The 24,691-nt window shown below is 39.5% G+C and overlaps 1 protein-coding gene across 3 annotated transcripts in view; it reads left to right on the top strand.

The window, feature by feature from the left end:
- The window catches only part of LOC109631673 (CMP-N-acetylneuraminate-beta-galactosamide-alpha-2,3-sialyltransferase 1), a 91,317-nt gene that overhangs the window by 45,136 nt on the left and 21,490 nt on the right, over positions 1-24,691 (top strand). For 2 of the 3 annotated variants that reach the window (XM_069516675.1, XM_020090548.2), the window contains 2 exons: positions 16,944-17,611; positions 20,973-21,166. In XM_069516675.1, the coding sequence (XP_069372776.1) occupies positions 17,324-17,611; positions 20,973-21,166 (482 nt within the window). In that variant the 5' untranslated portion in view covers positions 16,944-17,323. Of the gene's footprint in view, positions 1-7,737; positions 7,893-16,943; positions 17,612-20,972; positions 21,167-24,691 lie in introns of those variants that run through there. The other variant, XM_069516674.1, reaches the window with a different exon arrangement.

Below are 24,691 nucleotides of genomic sequence, written 5' to 3'. Positions count from 1 at the left end.
TCTAAGTACTGATTCCACAAACGCCTGTCTGTGTATGGAAAGCATATCTTGCATACATGATATAATCAATATTAATATGAAATTGTAATAAACAGGCAATCAGCGCTCTGTAGCCCGTGGTGAGTTGAACATGTCTTCTTCTACGTCAGTTCCTGTTCTGCCAAATCATTTTGATAATCTGTCATGGGTGCTGATGTCCTTAATGGCAGCAAAATGTATAGTTCTCCTCTTTAGCAATTTCTCATCAAAGTAAAAGCATGTTTGTTTAGTTGCAATGCCTTATATTGAGCTTAATTACAAGTCTGGGACTTTGGCCTGAAGATTGTAACATGATGATCATTGACTATATAATCCTCATTGCAGATAAACCAGGTTGGATGAACACTAAGTTTTCTATCTTTGTCTATCACTCTGCACCATAGACTGTATATAAAAAGCTCTGAACACAACGTCCAGCACACAAACAATAAAAAACTGTTTGAGGAGGACTCACAAATGACGAGATACATTTTCCTGAAGCATTAACACAAGATGACAGAACAGTCCATTCCAAACAGGCAGGTATAGAACAGGCCAGTTATAAGAATTCGAAGAGTAAGATTGTTAATGCAGCAATTTGACAAGTGAAGAAGTGTTTTACTTAAACTAAGATTACCAAACCTTTGCCATGAAACTGTAAAACTGGACTGCCGCTCAGGACACTAAAAAAGAACATAACGGTGGCAGCTCATCAACCCCATGTAGGAGTGAAAGAGTGTTGCTCTCAGTTCCAGCAGATGGGACATGAATATTTACTGAAATCAAGCTGTATTCAAAATGATTTCAAAGGTCATCATGTTGATTTTGATTTGTAGAGTTTAAGTTCAGCCCAGAAAAATTACATAGCAGAAAAGGTTACGTTTTATAGATTATTCAGATTACAACCTTTATTGTAATGACATTTAATGTCTATGCATCCTACTATATTATAGCATTTGCTGCTGACCATAAAGGTCAACAGACGTCGTGTTGACTGTGAGTGCACTGTTCATTAGCCCTCGACTGTAACACATTTTATTACTGACTGACACAGACAGATCCCACCACTTACTGCTCCTAGCACTTCTCCCCTGCTGGGACTGAAACAAACTAGCTGCTGGTGGATTTCTGACACAGCCAGAAGTCTCTGACTCCATCCAACTGTCCACATGGCAGCCCGGTCCCGACTATGTGGCGGGGGGGGGCGGGGGTTGGAGTTTCCCATTATTAACAACCTGCAGTGGTCCGATAACACTGTGGCAATAGATTAGACAGGGCAGAGCTGTCTGTTCTTCCTGAGGAGGTCCAACTTATTTAATGCAGTCTGTCTTAATCCCACAGACTTTCACTGAAAAGTCGGCCAGAACAGTCCTTCTGTTCCCTTCACACATTTTTACCATTCACAAACTTCTGAAACTTTTAAAAGGCTCACAGTCTTTTCATTTTGTTGAATTCGAATGGGGGATATAAGCAAGAGCATCTGTGATTGTTGAGGCATTGATTTGATTAATGGCTCCACAATCAAGTAAAACATATTTGGACATGAATTCTCAATATGTTGTGAGTATATTGCATATTGTCTCAAACTGTATGGTCTAATCAGATTAATTTGTAACAACATTGTTAGAAAAATCTCCACCCACACAAGCCTCTACTCTCCCTCTTTCATCCCTCCCTCCTGTTACTGGGACACCTTCTGTGTCACACATTCATTAACAGGAAGAGATAATGAGGCTGTGAACTTCTCAGATCTGAACAGTAAAAGTACTGCTGCTGTTTTGGCTCCAGAAGTTGTTCATGGGCGCACGTCTACAATATCTAAAACAGGAAGTCAGTCGTTTATTTCTACTAAAACAGAAAACTATAAATTCTTAAATTGCAAACCTTTTATGATAATGTTTATTAGAGATTGGATATATTTGAATGTTTAATGTCCCCTGTTATAACTTTTATATGCAATTTTGTTGCTGTTGTTACTACTGTTACCAATAATGCAAACTCAACACATCTAACATCTGTTTCACATTAAAAGCTGTTCAGCTGAAAGAACACTGTCACTCCACTGGAAGTCTGCAGTTGTGAAACATCTGCAGGAAGTGTCACAGCTGAATATTTATGTAGCAAGGAAAAGTATAATCAATTAGAGACTATAAATCAATCAGATAGAAAATAAACGAGTTTAAAAGAATCAAATGTAGATTATTTGCTACTGAACTACTTCAGAATGTATCCTTGTCATCAGTGAGTCCTCCTCAAACAGCTCTACAATTAACATGTTATTGTTTGTGCGCTGGACGTTGTGTGCAGAGTTTTTTTTAAAACAGTCTATTGTGCACAGTGAAGTTAGAACACTTTGTTCATCCTACCTGGTTTATCTGCAGTAAAGATTTTACAGTCATGTTTTTCATAAAATGAAATTTGAAAATGAATTTGCTTTATTACTATTTATGTTTGTGGCTTTTATATGAGTTTGAATGATTTACTGAACTGGTGTCATTTTGTCATACATAGCATGTTAGATATTTCAGAAGTGTATTAAGCAATCAACACCATCTTCTGACTTCACAGCTTTCAAAAATAAAATCTCTGCTGTAGTTTATCCAAGGACGAAGACATTTTCAACTCAGTCCACAAACTGATGGCACTCAGGCACCGTCTCAGTTGAAATTTTACTTTTACAGAATTTACCATTTGTCTAAATGGCACCAAATTGCAATTTCACTTCCTTTTGACATTTAGAATAAACATGCCCAGTGGGAAGCCGATAAGATAATTGTTTTGCGAGAGTTTAAACTTTTGTGGAATAGTTGATAGATTTATTACTTTAATATTATTCCATCTCTTTTGACCTGTATTTCCTCAAACAGATCTACTCTAGTACCAACTTATATTTGACAGTGTTTGGTGGACAGCTCCTCTTCAAAAATATAAACACAATATGTATCAATGATGGAAAAAAGGGCTTGAGGGTATGGTGTTGATTCTCATTTGGTTCAGCACTATTGAAAATACATGGGGTGATTTGATTCAATATTGGCATTATAAGACTAAGTGTCTGCTCAGGACTCGGTGAGGCTGTACTAAGACACAGGGGGTTCTCTCTCTAAAAGACAACACAGTCAAAATCAGACTGTGTTGCTTTCCATATGTTCCTGCTCAGGCTCTGTCTCAAACAAGCACACAATGCAAATTCTAACATGTGAATATTTTACATGCTTATTTTCAATGTATTAAATTAACTTTGCAAATTAAGACTTTTACATGATGATGGCACTAAAGTGTTTATTACTTATTCTGGTGGACACAAATGTCTGCACAAAAATGTCAACCTCAATCTAGAGGAGAAGTCAGGGCATCTCTGAAGTTATTAAAATACATCGTCATGGGACCAGGAATGTCTGCACAAACTTTTCTGCATGACCAATGGACAGTCTGACATCCCTGAAGCCATGCCTCGAGCATGTCTGCAAAAATTAGCAAACCAAATCAAAGTGCTCAACGTGGCGGAAAGTTTCAGAGAAGTAGAGATACTTGTGGCACTGTCCTCTTCTGTGGAGCTGCAAGTAGGTCGGGAAACAAGTCTTTGTTCTAGGCTAGAAAGTGAGCAGTGAAAATGAAACATGTCCGACATATAATCATCAATTTGTTATTCATCAATGATGTAAAGTCCCTGCAGATGTACAGTATTATGGACACCTGGCTGATTTATTCTGTAATTGAAGGCTGGACGATTGGAGTTTTCGAGCTTTATCGACCAAAACAACAAAGTTCCCTGTTTAGTCCATGAGTTTTTTCTTCTTTCCCATCTCCGTGATTTTTCTTTGTGAACTTCTTAAGCCTACGCCAGATCGAATACTAAAAGCGAAGGGGCCTTTTGTCTGTACTCTGTGCTCATTTGTCTGTATGTACCTATGTCTTCTGACAGCTTATGGATGTAGACAAGATAGATGAAATGGAGCAGTACCACCTAAAAACACTGTGGGGCAGCGTAGCTTATAGTTCAAGCAAGAGAATTTTCGAGTTGGTCAGAAACGTAACAGGCGTCTATAAGATGTTAGTCACCCCGGGCTCCGGGACAAACAACCACTTTTACCGCTTTATCAAGACAAACATAATCACGACCTCCTCCACCATCGACATGATTCTCCGCTTTGCATTGTCCTCTAGTGGACGTATTACATAATAACCACGCCAATGTGGAAAGTACATGAAAGTACATGTATATGGGCAGTGATGGTTACACCTTTTCAAACAAACATATCTCTGTTCATACGTAAAGGCAGTACACTTTGTTGCTATTGTTTATATGTCGTTTACTTGTTTGCCCGTTAAAGTTTATATGTCCTTGTTTACTTTATAAAGTCTTCTAGGTGTTGTTTACGGGTTGTTTGTTGTTTAATTGCTTATCATGTTGTTCTTTACTTTATGCTGGTAACTTATGGTAACAACTTCATAATATTGACCAGTTATTTGCTTGTTAAATTAATGCTTATATTTTTTTGATTACTTTCTAATGTTAACTTGTTCTTTAGTTGTTGTTGCTTAGGTTTTGATTACTTTTTATGGTAATCTTTAGTTGTGTACATGTTTTAGTTTACTTGTTGTCTTTCTTAAGAGATACATTATCACAACATCCTCCAACAATGGCATGGTTCTTATTCTCCGAACCTCTGGCCTCAGCGCTGCCCCTCTCATTGATGCATTGCTTAACAACCATGCCAACTTAAACTATGCATGGAAGTGTGTGCGCAGCTATTGACTTACATCTTCTCGTAAAGGCATGGAAATAGGGCTTCAGGCAACAAATGATTTGGGTTACAGGTAATAAATCAAGGTCAAATGGAACCATTACTGAGTGTTGGTATGTGATGCTATTCATGTTCTTCTGACAAAGTCAAACATTTTAAAGAGTCCACCCAGACCTCACACCACGTCCTTCCTGCTGTGCTATGCCACTGAACACAAACATAGGTTCTTTTAAGTATGAATAAACAAGCGATGCTGTCGATCTCAGGAGAGGACAGTCCTCTCTTCATGTTCTTTTTGACAGAAGTGGATATTTTCCAAAAGCAGAAGTAGATCTGGAACAAGATCAGAGACACACTGAGCTCCTCAGTGGATCTGCCTGTGAAACAGAAATCACTCAACACATGAAGAGAAAAATCCGACCTGTTGATGAGCTGAAGTGACAGATCTGCTGTGATGTTTGGATAAAGACTGTCAGAAACTACACAAAGACCGCGTCTTTCTGCATCTCTGCAGTTGAATAGAGCCGCTTGTAGTTGTTAACAGGCTGTTTGAAGCATGTCTCCTAGTTGTGTGCCAGATCTGTGAGAGCCTTGGAGGAATCTTCCAGTGAGTGTGCTGTTTTGTTTCAATGTGTAGTCAGCCCTCAGTAAACATCCTGTGATCTTCTTTTGTGGCTCATATTTTCACATCTTCATGAAAAGGAACATTTATCCCTCTGGTGTACAACTGCTCTAAAACTTCAATGATCAGAACCTCGAAACAGAAAGAACCTTCAGCTTCAGACATAGAGATATTTATGTTGACAAAGGTACTAATGGAATTGTTTATTTCATTTGAGGCTTCACCTTCCCCGGTGTTTGTGATTAATGGGACAGACGATCCCTCCTGAAAGGAGAAGTTCTTTGACAAAACACATTAATACTGATGCCTGATTTACATTCTTTTCCTGGCTGGATCTGGCTCTAAGTGAAAGTGCATAAAAAGCATTTGCAAAATGGCCTCATCAAAAACACAGAGATCAAAATCACCAGTTATCATGGGAACACCAATTTTGATGGACCTGCGAAGCAACTGCCCATTCCATTTCATCTCACACCCTCTGCTTTGTTAATGATTAATGAGACAGACGTCTCATTTTGGACGTCCTCGACAACAGACATCAATAATTGCAGCTGCTTTACATTCTGTCCACCTTTCTATCAGCTGAAGTGCAGGGAGGAAAAAATAACATTTGAGTGCATGCAGAAGGGTTGGAGATTTTCCATGTGAGGGTAAACATCAAAACCAATTTTCAGGGTATAGGCTGGAGCTGTAGCTCCCTTCACCTGCGTTTGGCTTTGCTGCTGCTGCCTGATACTGAGCTGGGAATTGGCTTCTACAAACTGTCCCCTATACATCATGTGTGTTGTGCTGTATGCATTATTTAAATCAGGAATTTCCAACAACTGCTCTCACCGTATGTCAAAGTGCAGGTCGAATCTGAGGTGGAAAACTTAAAAAGACAAACAATTAAAAAAAGACACATATTGGTGTTTCTGTCACAACAAAACGATGTCCTAGCAAAATATAAATGTGAACAAGCTTCAGTAAAATTCTCCAGAAGATTTGATGAAGTCAATAAAAATATAGTCTGATATACACATCTTACAAGATAACTCCATAAATGATTGAACTAAATGAAGATGGGTTACACGACTCCACTTCAATCAGCGGTGGTGAAAGCTCGGCAACATGTGCACGACCAATCGAGTATCAGTCTCACGATGTTTCAATAGCATCAAATAACTAATTATTATTAGTTAATAAATTAGTTTGACTTATACTTTGACTTTTTAATTTAAAAAACTATGTACCACCCACTAACCCAAAGGAGGAAGAACTTAGGACCTATAATAGAAAGTTTGTATTGTCCATATGATATTATATAAGTGACGTCATGAAGAAGTCACAATGAAGTCAGAAAATAGTTAAAAAATGCTTGTTTGTGGTATCCTTGCATCCTAAGGGCTATAGACACCACATAAAGCTTGTATAGACTGAAAAATATTTGAACATCATATGGTTAGACTGTGATGTCCCACTGTTATTTACTGCTACGTAATAATCATGATACAATGAAATTATTTTATTACAATATTTAAAGTTAGCATTGTCCGATCTGAGTATATGCAGCATATGCACAGGTCATTCATTGCCCCTGTTATGCTTGTCAAAGTGTAACTTGAGTGTACCTTTGTAAATGTATTTGAATTGTTGATTTAATCATCTGCAACTATGTGTTCTATTTTGTTCCCAGATACACACTACATGAATTATTAATTAATTAAACACTTAAAGGTCCAGTGTGTAAGATTTAGGTTAAAGGGATCTATTGCCAGAAATTTTATATAAAATAATCCCCTTGATGTTTTCACTAGTTGGTTTCATCTAAATTGTATGACTTTTACATTAGTCCAGACTGGACAAACTTTTTATGAAAACTGAAGTCTACCACAGGTTCTTTTTCATGTGTAGAAGGGGGGAGTCAAGTGAAGGGTATTAGCTGCAACATACAACTTCAACACTAGATATCACTAAATTCTACACACTGTACCTTTAATAATAGATCAGATAATTAAATGCATGCAGGACAGAATTCACATTCTTGCTGAGATGCCAAAGTATCCAAAGAAACCAAACATGCAAAAGTTAATTGTATAGAAATGTAAATAACATGCATGAGAGAGTTGAATATTTTCACCAGACTGGATGATGCAGACATAAAAAAAAAAAAATGTTGCGTGCTTGTTCAACGGCTGGAGCTGGAACAAGGTGATACAGAATAGAGTATATGATACTGTCAGACAGGGGCAAATGAGATTATCTTTTCCAAATTTAGAGCTACTTAAGGGGGGAAAGAGGGACTGTGAGTTAAGGGGTTTAAACGGTAAGCCTGAGCTGAGGGAATTGCTCCGAGTCATCTCAAACCACACTGCTCTGCGCGCGTGTTCAGCAACATCAGCCTGAGGTGAATGAGGCAGCCTCGCCAGGAAACGTCATTGCTCCTGGTAACTGGAAGTACATGGATGGGTGTGGAGGACATGAGGATAAAAAAAAGAGTCTGCTGCTAATCTGTGAATGTGGAAGTGAGTAATGTCAATTTTGAAAAAAGTCAAATTAGAGCTAGAATCAGCTGCGGAGCCAGAATCAGTAAAAGGTCAGTGAGAGATTTGTTAACTACAGTAAAGCCAACAGCAACAAGGACACGAGAGAAGCAGGGGATGGTGCAAATGGAAAGATCAGTGATGTAGCACTCAATTTACAACAGAATGAGCACACACATCTCTCTCCTCACAAATGTTCCCATGCTATGAATGCATCACGTGTAGTATCAGACTGTGGAGTAGCATGCTTAACACAGGGGCACAGAGTCAAATAATGTGATTTATGGCCTGGTTGGGAGACATGAGATTCTGAAAATGTCACAGATGAGGATTTAGGTTCACTATGGTGCAGAAATGCTTTATAGACAAACAGATACACAATGACTGCGAGAGGCAAACCAGATTCTTTAACAACTGTTGTAGTTTTTTCCTGGTTTTGGGCAACATCTTGTACTTGCAAGTGAACCTGGCCAATATATCAGTATGACATTTGGTAAATATCTTTTTGGGGGGGGGGGATAGTTTAAAAGCTAGTGCGGTGTATGTTCTAAACCTGCTTGTTTGTTCGCTTGTCCTGTTTTAATGCTTCAGAGCTATTTCAGAATTATTCCTTGTCATTGCTGAGTCCTCTTCAGACAATTCTACCTAACTGATGTCATTTTCCATTCAGTACATGTCAGTTATTCCAGAGGTCAGTAAAGTAATCAACACAATCTTCAGAAATTCAGAACTTTTCAAATTAAAAGCTCTGTAATCCAGCTCTTGAGATATGCATTCCACATACAGACAGACATTTGTGTAATTAGTTGATAGATGATGAAAAGACATAAGTACATTCATCTTAAAAAATGTCTAACTCCGAGCAATATAACCATAAATCAAGATAAAAATGTTCGTATCAGTCTTTATAGGTAATTATAATAATAATTGTCTTTTTATTATTTCTGTTAAGTTTTAAGACTGATTATTTGCTCCTAGGTGAAGGGAAATTCTTTATCAGTAGAGAATGAAAAACACTTGACAAACAAATGAAATAAGTGAAGTACATCTATGATGTGCTTTACACAATTCTTCTTGTTCTTTGGTTTTATTAAATGAAATTTACATCACGATAATTGTTGATACTGTTTGGTCACCCAGTCGTTTTTTTCTACCAAATTTCCATGGAAATAACAAAACACAGAACAAAACCTATTCATCTAACAACCTATACAAACCATATATACATATTGCAATTTTATAAGCCCCTAAAATTTACATTGGTCCCATAAAAAGATTCTCTGTCTCTATGAATCAAACTAATGACAGTGGTGAAGTTTTTCGGATATGCTTTCAAGTAACTGTCAGTTAGACAACACCAACTCAGTCCTGATACAACAAATTAACTGCAGGTTTTAATTTAACTCCAAATAGGTTATACTTAAGTATGTTTGTAATTTCAAACTATAATTGTTTAGTACAGGTTTATGAAACATAAGCAATATAATTGTGACTATTTTTACGTATAGTTCTTATCATCAACAAACCTCATGACCAAAACCAACAATACATCGGTCAATTTAAAACTCATTGGTCTGTGGCTCTGGGTTCAAGTCCACGGGTTCCTATTGAAGAAAAAATGGTTATTTTCAAAATAGCCTGAGTGACAGGTGAGCACTGCTGCATTGGGAACTAGTTTCAGCTGAGGATTAACATAATTTGCTTGCCCTGCAGCAGGATGGTGTGTGAGATTGACTTAAAATAAATTAGCTTTTGGACAACAGGGAGGAAAAGGCTTTAATTAGACATACACTCCTTGTTATTATGGTTAGTATTGGTCTGTTCATGGGATTTGTAGTCCACAAGAAAAATATTGAAGAACAGCATCTTTTTACCTTTCATTAAATCAAGAGTAAACTGTGACTTTTAAATTCCATTGTGATGATGACCTGCAGTGAGGATGTTGCTCACATACACTAATCAGGGTTTGTGTATAGACACCAGCAGCTAGAAAAGCACACACACTTCATTGCAGTTTGGAAAAAAGTATAAATAACACATTGCAGGGGTCGGGGGGTTTAGCACATTGCAAAAATATATAAAGAAAGAAAGAAATAAACCTCTCACCTTCAAAAAGTCCGCTGCTGGATAAACAGCCGCATTTTCATTATTTTGCAACAGGTTTTCATGAATTCAGGGGTCACAGACTATTTCCAGCCCCCCGAACCCTCCTTTGAAGCATACAAATTAAAAAGATTCCATGCATCAATCTGTTTATCTTTAGAAAGAAAGAGTGAAATGTGATATTAGATGTCTCAATTCAAGAGCATAATCAGTAATACCAGTTATTACCATCTCGAGGTTATGTTTGCATTGCTTTTTGTCATGGATTATGAAAAAACTACTGAAATTATAATGTTTTTACTTTGTGGAAGGCCGGGTAATGGGCCAAGGGGGAACCCATGTTGTCGAACAAGGGAGAGAACTGCATTGCAGGGCACAAGTAAAACTGAGGCTATGTGGTCTGACTGTGTGGACGGTTAAACTTTCATAGGCTCGAGCAGGCACATGGCAAATATAGCTTCACACAGCTAGTTACAGATCTCTTATATTATTAGGACTAATCAGAATATGGCTGGCCACCAAGTCATAGATAATTAATCAGAAAAACTGCTTTGACATGGCGAGAAAGGGTATTAGCCTTTAGGTATGTGTTCTCAGAGCACCCTTCTAGTTTGTTTCTTTGTCTGTTTGTCAGCAGCACTTCTACAAAAAACCTGGTGGAATGATACAGTGTGGGTCAGAACACATGGATGTTAGGAGCAGATTCAAGTAAGGCGGCATATCCAGGAATCTTTTATCACTTTCTTTAACATTGCGTGATGGAGCGTTTTTTTGACATTATGTGAATTTCTCAAGAAATAATGTAGAGACCTTAATAAACAGCCATACATAGAGTGCTAATACTTATGGACAGGTTCAGATCTAGATAATGATCCAGACACATCTGATCTCAATACACGTGTGTGCAATATGGTGATAAATCAGCCTTGACGGAGGGATGCGATTCTGTTACATTATAAATTATAGTATTGCATGTGTTTTTACATTATCTCCCTTCAATTGAATTAACAGCGTCTGACAACTGACCCAGTGTTTTATTTATATCTGCGGAGTAACTCCAGTGACTTTCATTTGTTTCTTCTTTATAGAAAACTTGCGAGAAGACCTTGTCCACACCTCTCAGTCTCTCCGCGCACCCAGACTCCGCTTTATGTGCTCGAGCAGCAAACACAACCCCGTCTCCCTTTTTATTAGAATAAAGCTCCAACTGAAAGTCAATATCTGTGAAAATGAAATACTCTCCACCAAAGCGCACAAGGACTCATAGATGTGATGCCATCAAATGTAAAATCTGGAGCTTTTTCATTTTTCATTCTCTGACTGATATTATTAGTTAAGCAGCAGGATTTTCACACAGAATCCCTCTGGATTTCTCCTCGGTTGCCTTTAACGTCCCTTTTTATTCCTCCCATCTGCTGCAGTGTCAGATATTGAATGTTGATGAGAGCAGAGATTATTTTTTTCTTATTTCTTGCTTTCACATAATATTGTTCATAAATTGACTGCTAAGGCTGCTTGAATTACACATGAAGTGTTTCTTCAGTGAGGCTGGCTTTATCAGTCTGTAAAAGCAATGCATCTTTTTTGTCGTTCATACAGTCGATGTCCATTATATGAAACGTCCTCATGCCGCATCAGGGCCAACTTCTGACATTCTGTTAACGCAGCAGAAGGAACCAGAAAACTTTCATTGACTAAGACTCTTTTCCCAGATGAGCTGCATCAGTGATGGGTTTTAAAACTTACTCTACTGTTAAAGCTTCGATCATTGAGCGTGGAGCGTGAGGGACGTTCACCCTCATTTCTCACCACTCACTCCCCTCGTTCATCTTCTCATCAGTTTCATTGTTTATTAGATAGACATTTAATTAGGCACAACAGTGCACTAGGCCTGAATGACTTGACTTCAAACACAGGAGGCCCCATTTGCTCACATGTGGTGTAGTTGAAGCATTGAAGGACAATTCAAAATGTAAACAGGGAGACAGACAGCTGCTGTTATCTCCCAGGTAAAAACTAATTGTTAGACTGACCTTACATGGGACGATTTCTTTGTCTTTGCATGGTTTCTTAGTGGTTTTATTTTCATGAATCATTTGAATATAGTGGGAACACAACACTAATCCTGGGTAGAGCTCAAAACAGCTCCAGTTCTTGGATGCAACAAAATGTGGGAAACATTCTATTGAGATTATTTCTGCTCCATCCATTTTATAATTCCAGGAATCTGTCTATATGTGTATATGGTTTGCACATCTCAAGAACTCATCATCTTCTTGGCCTCACACTTAGCATGTGTATTGTTAAGGGTCAAATTTAGTGTGTTTTTGACATGCAATACATTTAATATAAATAAATCTTTAAATAAACCAGCAGCAGCAGCCTGGACTCATCAGTGTGACTTTGTCGAATAAGACAATGTCCACGACAACGGGTGAGTTGTATAGACAAGTGAACAGCTCTTTGTGCAGCAGTTGTGGAGCACCCTCAGGGTTCTGTGGACTGGGTCCAGCAGTCGGTCTTTCTCATGCTCATATTTTCAGTTAACATTGAAGTGAACACAATCATGGTTAATGGTACGCGGCACGCTGGCCCAGCATGTGTAATACGAGAACTAGCAATTCATGCAGCATCAGTTGGTACGGCATCTACTCTGCATCTTCTGAACTCTGATGTTCATGCAATGATGCAGTTCAGAATATTCTCCTGTTTTCTCTTTTCTTTTTTGAAGAAAATGTTCTTGAAACCATTAGAAGATGGTAACCTGTAGCCATAAAGTGATAAACATAGTCTGGAACAACTCACAAAGACTGTGACATTCAAACCATGATTGATTAGTATTAACGGCCCAAAGTGTAGAAGAAATCATTCCCCCAATCCAGATTCTGACACTACCGATCCACATTCATCAGACCAGGCTACGTTTTCTCAGTCAATTCTCCAGTTCTACTCAACCTAGTTTTTTTTTTTTGCATCATTCAGAGTAAATGTTAGAGACTGTTCTTGGTGAAAATCCCAGGATTTTATACATCGCATTGCTGCAACATGATTGGCTGTTGGGCTTGGTGAGTGTAAGTTTATGGAGTGCAGTTATTAAGGTGAATAAGCCTATGATTTATTTCCTTTTGCTGCTGTAGTTTTTTACATTGTTATGACGGTGCTCATGTCAGCTCAAATCCTGTGTTTGAAGTGTGAGGGAAAGGTTTTAGAGAGAGTACATGAAAGCGTGTAGATCCAGACTTGATACTTGAAACTTTATACTAGTTGCTGGGCAACATTGACTAGTATGAGAAGAGAATAAATGTCCGCACACCATTTGATGCTGCAACAAACTTGTTAAATTGTCTCTGAGGTTATGTTTCGGTCACAGGCCTTCAGAAAAAGTAAGCAGAGACACTATACATATACCTGCACCAATAGGTCACCTGACAGGTCACGTGACCACTCAAATCGGAAAAAGAAACTAAAACATAAGAAAGAAATAAGTAATTGAAATAATATACTTCTCAAAAACATCTGCAGTAAGGAGTGGCTGAGACAGTTTATCCAACAAGTGCAATTCATCTTCAGTTCACAGTAGACCCACTAAAGCCGCTTTCAGACAGTAACTCTGGAAAATGTCTGCACATTTTGTCTTTTAAATATAAATATATATATATTAATCTCCAGGCATTCATGTGAGCGTCATGATGCAGCGGGCATGAGGCAGGACGTAACATAGTACATTCCACTGCGGTGCGGAGATCGTGTTTTTGGGGTACAGCACATTGTTACAGGCATCGGCATGTACTAGGGGAGCTGGAGAAACTCTGGAGAATGTCTGCAGCAACAGCCTTGGACATTTGTGTTCTCACATACTGCTCCTCCACAGAATTTCAGGAGATTATCCGGAGTCCAGTTACTGTCTGAAGTAGCTTAAGCGCAATAGAATGTACTGTCAATCATTTGCTGTCACATCCTGGTGACAAGCTGCATGTGTGACGGACAGTCAACTTCCACTGAGAAGCTCGGTTCAACTTAGCGAGCGTACTAATGTACTCTGAGGTCAGCAGAGAGGCTTCTCTCAGGTATAATGTGCGACACATATGAGTCGTCAAAACTGCGGAATTATGATTCCTGAAATTGCTCACAAGTAAAGCGAGAGGCTGTAAGCTGTGGGGAGAAAAACAATTTCCACAGAACACAAACCGAAAAAACAGTTTAGTGTAACTACACCCAGCAAAGATGATGACTTCTCAAAACGGAAGATTAGGGTGAAAATCGCAGCTCGCACACTGCTGCTCCCCACCACCACCACCCCCCCCTCAGCCCTGCACTTCTGAAGTGTGAACAGACGCTTTGCTGTCTCAGCCTGGCGAACTTTGATCAGCGTGGGGTTGCCAGCCTTCAAGTTGAGACAAGGTCAGGGGAGCGAGATGACGGTCGGAGTCGCCACCTGTTTGAGAATGTATTCCGCTCGCTCTCACATCAACCGGGACTCTTAATGCCAAGAGGCTTCAAACTGAGTGGAGTCAACAGGGCCTGCTTCTATAAGAATAGGCATAGTCATTGAAGTGTCCATTAGTGTCCCCAGGTATCCTTGTCAAACCTGCTGCCTCAGACAATAAGCAACCTCGGGCTGTATGCAAATCCGCAGTCCGCTGTGAGTAATGAAGCTCCGAACAGCAGACTGGATCACTTATAAGCCTTCCTGTGCGTTGGTCTGTGTCAGTGCAGCTGATAAATGGCTGTACGGTTCGATTTTCTGCCCCGATAGCGAAAATGAAATCAACAGGCGAGTGTGAGCGTGTAGCCGCGTCGGTCTTTCTCAGCCGCTCTTAAACCCAATCCTCTTTCCTCCTCCCAGGGTGGAATTTGAACGACCTGATCAATTTCTAATCAGCAAAGACCCTGCAGTCCTTTTCTCTTGTCATAATGTAGTTTCTTCCACACATCTCCTGTATGGGAGGACTCACTCAGAAATTGTTAAGAGCAAAGCGTGTTTCATTTATCCAGATATGTTTCTCACTGGGTGTGTTGAGACGTCTATGTGTATGCGGATCTGCTAAATATAGGAGAATTTGAGAAATCCTAAACACAGCGGCACATAGAATTAGAATTAAACCCAGCCCGTGTTTTAAAGGCAGAGGTGGCCTTTTCATGTTGGAAATGAAACCCCAGGAGGCCTGCCTGCTTTGTCAGCCATGAAAAGCCGGGCTCTGAAGAAAAACATTTCCCCTACACTCCATTATATTCTGGGAATTTTTGTGTCTTACAAGCTGTATAGGCTCTTTAGTATGTTCCCTGCAGCCCTGTCGAATACAAGTACCACCCTCCATGTTCCGAATGTATAAATTCAGTCTGCTTACAAATTAGAAATAATTTAACCTTATGAAAGTGGTTATTGTATTTTTTCATTTTCGCAGTTTCACTGCATCCGCTTCCCTGTTGAGATTTATTAACTGTTGACTTCCCTGCTGCCTAGTTTCACGCAATCTAAGTCATGTTATATCCAGGAGTTACAGCAGACTGAGTAAGTGGGGGGTTTTTTTCAATCAATTGTAATGTCATGTAAGGTGTGTGTGTGTGTGTGTGTGTGTGTGTGTGTGTGAGTTTTTATTTTCCTGACGACTTTTTACTTAATTATTCTTTCTGAAATTTGGCAGCAAAACTAGACTGTGTCCAGTGATTTGTTTTCTCTGTGCAGGTTGTTAACAAAAGAGTGAAACTATCCTATTTTGTTTGCCTACATCTTTTTTAATTTTGCCGAGTTATCAGAAGAGGCATCATGCATCATTTAAGTTAAAAATGTTACTTTTGTACTTAAGTACATATCAGAGCCTGTACTTTCTTACTTTTGAGTAAATGAGTTGAATCAGTACTTCTTTTTCATTTCTGTACTTTTACTTAAGTAAAGAATGTGAATACTAAAACCAGAAAAACACCAAAAATGACAAAATAAAAGCCAACTGTTTTCCTAATGTGCAATCTCCAAATTTTAATCTGTGAAAGCGACACTGGATCAATGACTCATTTTGCTATATCATCCCAGTGAGTCAGTGATTTGTGCATTCGGTCTTTTCATTTCTTCTCAGCTAGCACAGGCTGTTTCCAGTTATTGACATACTCAACAGTGAGGGTGAGTGATGTACTTTTCCAGGGGATCTGTAATAATTTGTACAATCAATCAGGACTTTTCTGGTGTTTGATGGTCTCTTAAAGAGAGACTGTGATGCATCCTGTTTAATCTTGAGGAAAAACAGAGCAATAAAACAAACACTGTTACACGAAGATGGGTGATGCAAAAGCAATTCTTAAATGCGCTTGTCACACCAACCTTGTTTGGTCCGGACCTTCGGATTTTCAGTTCAGGTGGTCTTAGTCCACATCAGTGGCAGTGTGAACATTTTGGGGGGGCTAGTTCGAATTTTCAGACCAGCGTTCATTTTGCTGGTAGTTATACCATAGTCATATTACAGAAGCAATGATATTAACGTAACCATCAATAATTATCTCCATACAAAAGGAAAGACTACTTTTTCCTTTGTGAATACTTAGTGAATACAATATCCAAATTGACAACACGCGAATGGCCCTCCAATGTAAAGCATGACGCAGCCCAGATAGGTGATGACAACAGGACGCACCTACTGTGTGTCACCTGAGTCTAAAGTCTGCTCCCTAAATTACAGTGTGAACCTAAACTAACCAGATCAAATGTTAACAATGTAAGAAAGACATGAATTCTGGTTCATGAAAACATCCGTAGACAGTTTCATCTTGATGTTTATACAGTTACGTGAACACTGAGCACTGCAGTATTCACACCTTTGTGTGCTTGTCTGACAGTGCTCAAGGTGTTTTTGAATGCTGTTATTCCCACAATTCATCCCAGTGTGTATGTGTTTGTGTGTATCAGTATTACAAAATGTCCTTTTGTTTGCCCTCCAGGTGGATCATTGATGAACGGATAATACACCAGTCACTGACCTCACAGAGTCGACATCTGAACAGTCGCAAAAAGTGACTGGAGATGATTAACCAGGAACCATCGAGCTGATGGAGGCAGGCAGCGGAATTATCTTCCTTTGGTTGATGTGACTCTGCCCACATGGGTGGATTTCATTGAGGACATTTATTAAAAGAGTGCTGTATTTTCCTGAAAGAAAGAAAAGAGCAACAGGCTCATTCGACAGCAGCGATATAGCTCAGCCGCTCGCATCACGTGGACAACAGGGTAGCTTTGTTTTTCTTGCACCTTCAGAACATGATGCTATTTCTGTCCACGGCACTTCCATAGATCTCAGCCAACTGACTTTGACTGAAACGACATGTCTCTACCCAAGCGGACGAGAATCAGGACTTTTGCTCTGCTGTTTTGTGTCATTACTTTTACAACGTTCCTGTTTAGCTACACTTTCCGGGACCCATCAGTCTACTTCAAATACGCCTTTCGCCTGTCGGACAACTTTTTCTCCAAAGGGCCGTGTGCCTGTCGACATTGCATGACGCAGCTGGAGGACGACCCCTGGTTCGCTGAGCACTTCAATCAGTCCATCCACCCTCTGATGACCAGAGAGAACAGCGTCCTCTCTGATGAAACCTTCAAATGGTGGCAGGTGAGATCAGTTGCGGGGGGGGGGGGTTGTTTAGGGGATGTGCAATGTTATCTTGTTGAGGACTGAGAAAATGCACTTGCAGCTTCTGAGAGCAGATGAGAAACTGAAGAGATCATGAATAAAAAAAGAGATCACACGCTGCTGTAATGCTTCCAAGAAGTGTTTGTTTTCACCGCATTGATTGTTTCAGATCCAAGGGATCTCGAGCAGAATGAAGTTGTGAAGCAAACTCCCACACACATTTGTTCATTTAACAAGAGACATGGTGGATAGAAATTTGTGTTTTCTCCCAGCATCTCTCCCAAATCTGTAGATGAGGCAAGAGATTTATTCCATCATACACATAAAGTATGCATGTATACATTATGGCTTTCTCCAGCCCCCAAAGAAGAGGCATCAACGTTTGCAGTTACCTTTGGGATTTACATAATTTGATTTTGACACTGCATTCAGGGGATGTTTTCTATTTATCTACCAAAGATGCTGGAAGTCAGTCAGAGTTTGGGGAGAATATCTATATGATAACATTGCATTGTATGTAGAGCAGCAGTGCAACATTCAGTCATTTTAGACCAGCTTTAGAACATTTTACACAACAGAGCGGAGTCATGAACAACTTGCTCTATGTCAAAGCAGCAATGGACAGTTCACACAGGAAATGCAGCTTAATTCTTAATCAGAGGTCCTGAAAAATGTTATAAAACAAAATCTAAACTGAAAATAATCTAACTGTTTGCAAAATGTAAAATGAAAAAATAAAAATAATATATATACAATTGCTAATAATAATAGCAAACATTTCTTTACCTTGCAGTTACAACAATTACCAGTTGAGGGAGCTGCCTCCTGACTTCAATTTTTCTTGATAGCTACCATAGTCTGTATATAAAGATGGACATCATGGCAGCTCCCCAACACGAAGACAAAGCATCTTGATCGCCCCCTGGTGACTAACTACAGCATAGGTCATTAACCCTGCCTCATCCATGTTAGTGGATGAGACATGGACCAAATTGAAAAGTCAAAGTACATGTTATATCCATGTGAAAGTACATGTTTTATCCATGTACATGTCAAATTTCAATTTTCTCAATGATGGATTCACACACTGGTGAATGTTCGAGTGCTTATTTATCTTGTAATTTTGGTTTCCATTAGTTATTTTATTACCAATTAGAGCTGACACGTTAATGTATTTTCTACCTTTTACTTTACAATTTACTGAAGGCAGGAAAATGAATATTGACTAAAAACAATCCACTAACTCCAGTTTTATCTATGACCTGACTCTGCAGTCGGAGGGAGAGTTTTTATGTCTGCCTCCCCCCTTGATGTATTCATGGATGTAATACCAGGTACAATAGACCAGTCATCCACACTTAAAACACACCAAATATATAAAAGAACCCACTATAACTTCTGTAAACCCACTTTGCTCAAAGTTAGAATTCACATCAGCTACAGCTCATTGGGTGTCAGCCTTAATTTTATTAATTCAAACCAAAATATATTGTATGTCTTTACATCCCATTATTGTAGTACAGCTTTGTAAATTAGAAAAACCCATTCACTAAATTTATGTCACACAATTATCCCACCTATGTCTGGAAGGCATCCAGCGCCTTAGGTATTCCTACATTCGCCTCACACTGTGTCCTATTAGGGGCGAGAATAGAAAAATTACTGCAAGGTTGCCTCCTGTCACTACTCATTCCGGGAAATGCTTCTCAAAGGCAGCTTGAATGGGCAAGTGTCATGAATCGACGTTAGCCCGGGCCAGATGGTTCTCGCCGCGCCGGTGCGGGAAAAGGGCGTGACCTTCAGGTGTAGCGGGACTCTCTGTTCCAACTAGCTGCCAAAGCTTACATGATCCCAGGCTAAATGTTATGTCTGTAAAGGATAGAATGTCATTAGATGGGAAATATATCTGATATATGTAGTATAAGGTAGTGACAATAATGGATATTGTGAAAGCTCATATTGAAGTAATGTTTTAGTGTTATGATTAAAAGGTGTATTTCAAGTATTTTTCATACATATATATTTATGCACCAATGCCTGCAAGTTCAAGGGCCATTATAACATTGCAGCATCAGTGTCTTGACGACCAAAACAAATAAAAAGAAAAGGAAAAATAGGATCATTGCATTGAAGTAAATAAGGATTCCGTTATCTACCATAGTTGTAGTCTATTGGTGACTGAGGCTCAAGAGGCAGATTGGCCCTTTGATGATGATGATGTGTGATCACAGACTGTATATAGAGATGGGCGACGTGACTGCTCCTCAAAATTGAACCCCGAGCATTTGGATCACTTTGGTGGTTGGCTGCAGTATAAGTCATAAACCCTGTCTCCTCCATGTCAGTGGATGGGACGCGGACCAATCTAAATAATCAAAGTACAGGTCAAATACATTTTTCTCAAAGATGGTTTCATTTAATTCTTATCATGCTGATGTGTGTCAAAGTGTTTGTGTGTCTGATAAGTTGGTATCATTTTATGCTATGGCTAAACATCATGATTGACAGGTAAGCCAGACTCACGATTGGTCGCGGGCAGTATCAAAGGGATCTCACTACTGTGGCTCCATCCCACGAACGCTACTGCATGGGCTCTGGGTCCAAATGTGCAAGATGGCAGAGTTTGTACCCAGGATACTTAAGCTTCGTTTCTCGATAGTGGGAAAAAGTGGAGACACGTCATTCCATTTACATATATACAGTCAATTTGAGTGATAGAATGAGTGAATGTACATGTAGAGTAAAGATTTAATTATAGCTGAACATGGAAGTTATAATAACCTATTTATGAGGTAGAATCCAACTTTCAAGTTGATGAATATTAATCACGTTTCTGGGTTGAACGAGCAACCCTTCCTCCTGCGTTACATTAACCTTTAGTGTATGGTTGATCCAGTAGTTGCCCAGCAGTGTTACCCAGATAACCCTAACCCAGCATTTTGTAGTGTGTATTCAGTGTTAAATAACATTTTTCCCCAGAAATGTACGGCCATGGTGGAAAAGGCTTCATTGCATTATTTAGACCATGAGTCACTAAAACTCATGTGAGATTTGCAACAGAACATCCGTTCTGTGTTTGCAGCTGCCACGGTACAATATGTAACAGTATACAGTGCACACACACATTCCTGCATTTATTTGCTGTCTCTCCGAGTTCAAAGCCACCAGATGAAGGCCAGGCCAAAAGAGCCCCCGCAGACGGAGCTAAGCTGCCCCCGAGGTTATTTCAGAAATGTGCTGCTCGGTGTCTCGAGCTCCGCTGCCCTTGTTCAATCACTTCTGCTTAAAGTGGCCCTAGAGCCACGGCTGTCTCTGAGGCCTGTCTCCGCTGTCTCTCCAGTGGTTGCAGTCAGAGAGTCAGCCGGCCAACTACAGCGAGGTGGTGGAGGAGCTGTTCCAATTCATCCCTGATGAGGTGCTCTACATGGATGCCAGCCCCGAGCGCTGCAGGACCTGCTCTGTCGTGGGGAACTCTGGGAACCTGAAGGGGTCCCGGTACGGCAGCCTCATCGACTCCAGCGAGTTCATCATCAGGTCAGTTCACACCTCCATCTCTGGTGAGGTACAATGAGTGTATTTATTCATCTTTTTTATGGACAATACTCTCCTTTCATTTTCTTTCTTCATTTCCATTTTCCACATACTGGATTTTTTTTTTGATTTGGGCGATGAATATGATGACACTCCTCCCACCACCCTTCCCACCACAGGAAATTGAATTTGACATTCAGTCAGATTACTACTTAATTTGAAGGTAGAAAATTTGATGGATACCATAGAAATATTGATAACAATCGCTTTGATTGATAACACTCACTAATTCTATCTGTATTTTCAGTATTTCTAAATTTGGCTGTTTACTGTAAAGAAAAGGAAAATAAAATATAAAAAAACAAGAAAATAAAGTTAAAAGAATGAGATATTAATTATATAAAGCAGAATTTTGTGGGACGAGGAACGTCTTGCTTTTCATTTCAGAGCCATGTTATCAGATTAGAGCATCCAAACTGCCTGCCTGCGTAAGTGAGTGAGCAGCAAGGCTCAGTCACGGCTGTGATGTTGTTGTGAAGACGTCTGGGCAGAGAATCTCCTGCTGCGTTGTTAATATCTGAAAAACAAACTCCAGGCAGAGTCTGGACCCAGTTGTGTGCACATTCTCTGACAGTCATGTGTGAAAACGGCTCTTGCTTTTCACCTTCGCTCTTGCTTGCTGTTTTCAGGTTCTTCTCTTAGGTGAGAAACAAAATAGCCTTGTTTGGTGTATAAATTAGTTTATTAATATCAAAGCGAAGGGGGCCACAATATGGAAATCTACATGTTTGGATAACCCCACCACCACTACCACACTCTGGGCTTAGCTCGGATGTTTTATTGTGCAGCTGACGCTTCTACTGCCCATCTTTTTGTGCCCCGTCAGACTTGTTTTTTAGCTTTGTCACCATAGTCCTTGAAAAAATAAGTTGGTGAGTATAATGCTTTATTGTGTAAACGAGCGATGGCTGAATCTATGAAATGAAGACACAGGCTGTGTCGAACAAAACCCTCTCATTAAACGCCCTCTACTTCACTATTTAGGGACTGGTATGTGACTTTATAGTGAGCTCATGGACAAAAGAAAAAATTCATTCACAGACAGCACCAGATGCATTTTCTCTGTACCAGCAATTATTTGCAGGATTACATTGGCCGGTGGAAAATTCCATTATAATTTGTAAATGTTTATTTTACACTCAGTATTAACACTTTTAGTTTTTGTGATGATGCATTGCCCTGCTCTAATTACATATTTTACTGCCACAACTCACAGGTCTGTCTTATGCATGGAATGAAAAAAAAAATGCCATTAGAAATATTCAGGACGTACGCTAAAGGTATTCAGGTACAGGTGTTCCTCATCACCTGTGTGTACTGAAGACTTCATGTCAAAATGGCTGCTGTGAAAAAAAACTGCATTATGTTCAACTAATGTTTACTGTCATTAGCCATAATTATCAAATATCAGGTGTAAAGTGGAAAATCCCCATGACCCTCATTTCCTGAAGCCCAAACTTATTTGAAAGTGCTTTGGTCTGTCACAACAAACTTAATTTATGGGCTTATCAGGAGGATATTGTGAAAACCAACAAATACACACTTTTGTGACTGTTTTCAGTTCTTCTACGCAACCAATTGTTTTGTGTCACTATCATGCACCAGAAATGAAACAGCAACTATGCTTGGTTAGCTCTGTTAAGTGTAATTGCAAGTTAGCTGCTAAATTTAGCATCACTGCACCACAGTACCAGCATTCACTGGTGTCAGCCTCACCCAATAGAAGACAGCATTCATCTCTGGTATTTGACATGTGATTGATGTAGACTGTATCGCCACCTTCCCGTCTCGACAGAAATATTTTGTGAAACAAAGGTCATGTGGACAGAGATTTTTTTTTAAACCGAGAGGAAAATATCTCTCAAAAAATTGTCCACAGTGTAGACAAGGCCTCAGTTGAGGCCCTTTAACACAGCACGGGGTTAATGTTTGTTACCAGCATGTGAGAAGAACTCAGTTTATTGATTAATAGAATGTGTCATTGATGATGTATGTCGAACATTTTGCACATAAAGATGAGGGTCTTGATCACCCCCCAGTGTCTGGCTTAAATATAGCTCCATAATAGAAACCCCACGTCCTCCATGTTACTGGATGGGACATGTGTTAAGGTTTGGGTTGGATTTAGTCTTTTGATGACACATTTGGTCATGCGTGTCTATCAGCAGGACCTCACTACAGTGGCTCTGTCCCTCGTTTGATGCTGCTCAGACTTTGGCTCCATTGACGTCAGCATCACTTGATGGCAGTGTTCATATCAGGGATATTTGGCTCCATTTCTCGATAGTGAGAGGAAGTGGAGATGTGGTCCATCTTTATATAGTCTATGTTAAATAAATGTACACTTCCTGCTTCCATGCTCGATGAATGTGAGATAAAATAATCTTAACCAAGCAGCAGATGAAACAATATGAGTATTCACATGTTTATCCCATGCCTGAGGGCAGCGGGAAACAAGAGAAATGGGTTTATGGCTGCCTATGATCTGTCACGCCAATCACAGCTCTGCATTGAATGGAAAAGAGAGGAGATTTTCTTAGAGGGGTTGTGGACGTATTTTCTGCTGCAGATCTGTTAGAACAAAGCTGATTCAGATATCAAAGGGTAAACTAACATTGTTTTTCGGACGTCAGACCTCGTGTTTGTGCAGTCCTGGAGTAATCTCAGATCTGAGATTGCAGGTTTTGTTGAGATGCAGTATAAATAATGATCTGCAGATTGAGCTGCATGAGCAGAATATCCAAATTCCTAAAGAGGGACTCAGTCCAGTCGCTGTGAGCAGAAACTGAAAACCAGTGCCTTTCAGATATCCACAATGCAATTCTCTCAGATCCACTAAAGCCTTCTTTATAGACTATTATGAATATTGAACAGCATTGGCTTATCGGCTAAAGCCTGTTGTTTGCTCAGCAGATTGCTGCGGTGAAATAGATTTGAGTCAGAAGACGAGCCTTTGCATTCGCTTCTGACAGACAAAAGTAAGCTCTGTGGCTTCTGAATAACGAAATGTTGCAGAGGATACGTTGTTTGATGCACTACTAAGTCATCATCGCTATTCAAATTGAATTTTAATTATGTATTTTGTTCTTCTAAAATAGTTGATGCATACTAAACTTTTCTTCACTTCTCATCTTAAAATGCATCACCCCCTGTTTCCAGTTTGTAACTGACTGCAGGTTTTAAAAAGTGCATTTTAGACATAAAGTCAATGCTTTTATTTGGTCAATGTGAAAATGCAGCTATTTTATGGAGTAGAAGATACAGAGATAGTGGGACCACACCTCTCCTCCTCCTCGGACACATGGAGGAGATGAAGGAGAACAACAGAACTGGCCCGGGAGATGCATGTCTCGAATCATTATTAATTAACTGTTATAGAGACAGTAAATGAGATTCAAATTATGCAACACAGTGGAGAAGGAAACAAAAAAAGAGAAACAGCATGTGAGTCACTGCACATTTATTCAA

Source organism: Paralichthys olivaceus, chromosome 20 (genome assembly GCF_024713975.1).
Source record: "Paralichthys olivaceus isolate ysfri-2021 chromosome 20, ASM2471397v2, whole genome shotgun sequence".
NCBI lineage: Eukaryota > Metazoa > Chordata > Actinopteri > Pleuronectiformes > Paralichthyidae > Paralichthys > Paralichthys olivaceus.
The sequence above is the reverse complement of the archived record's forward strand: the minus strand, read 5'-3'. Positions and strand labels throughout refer to the sequence as shown.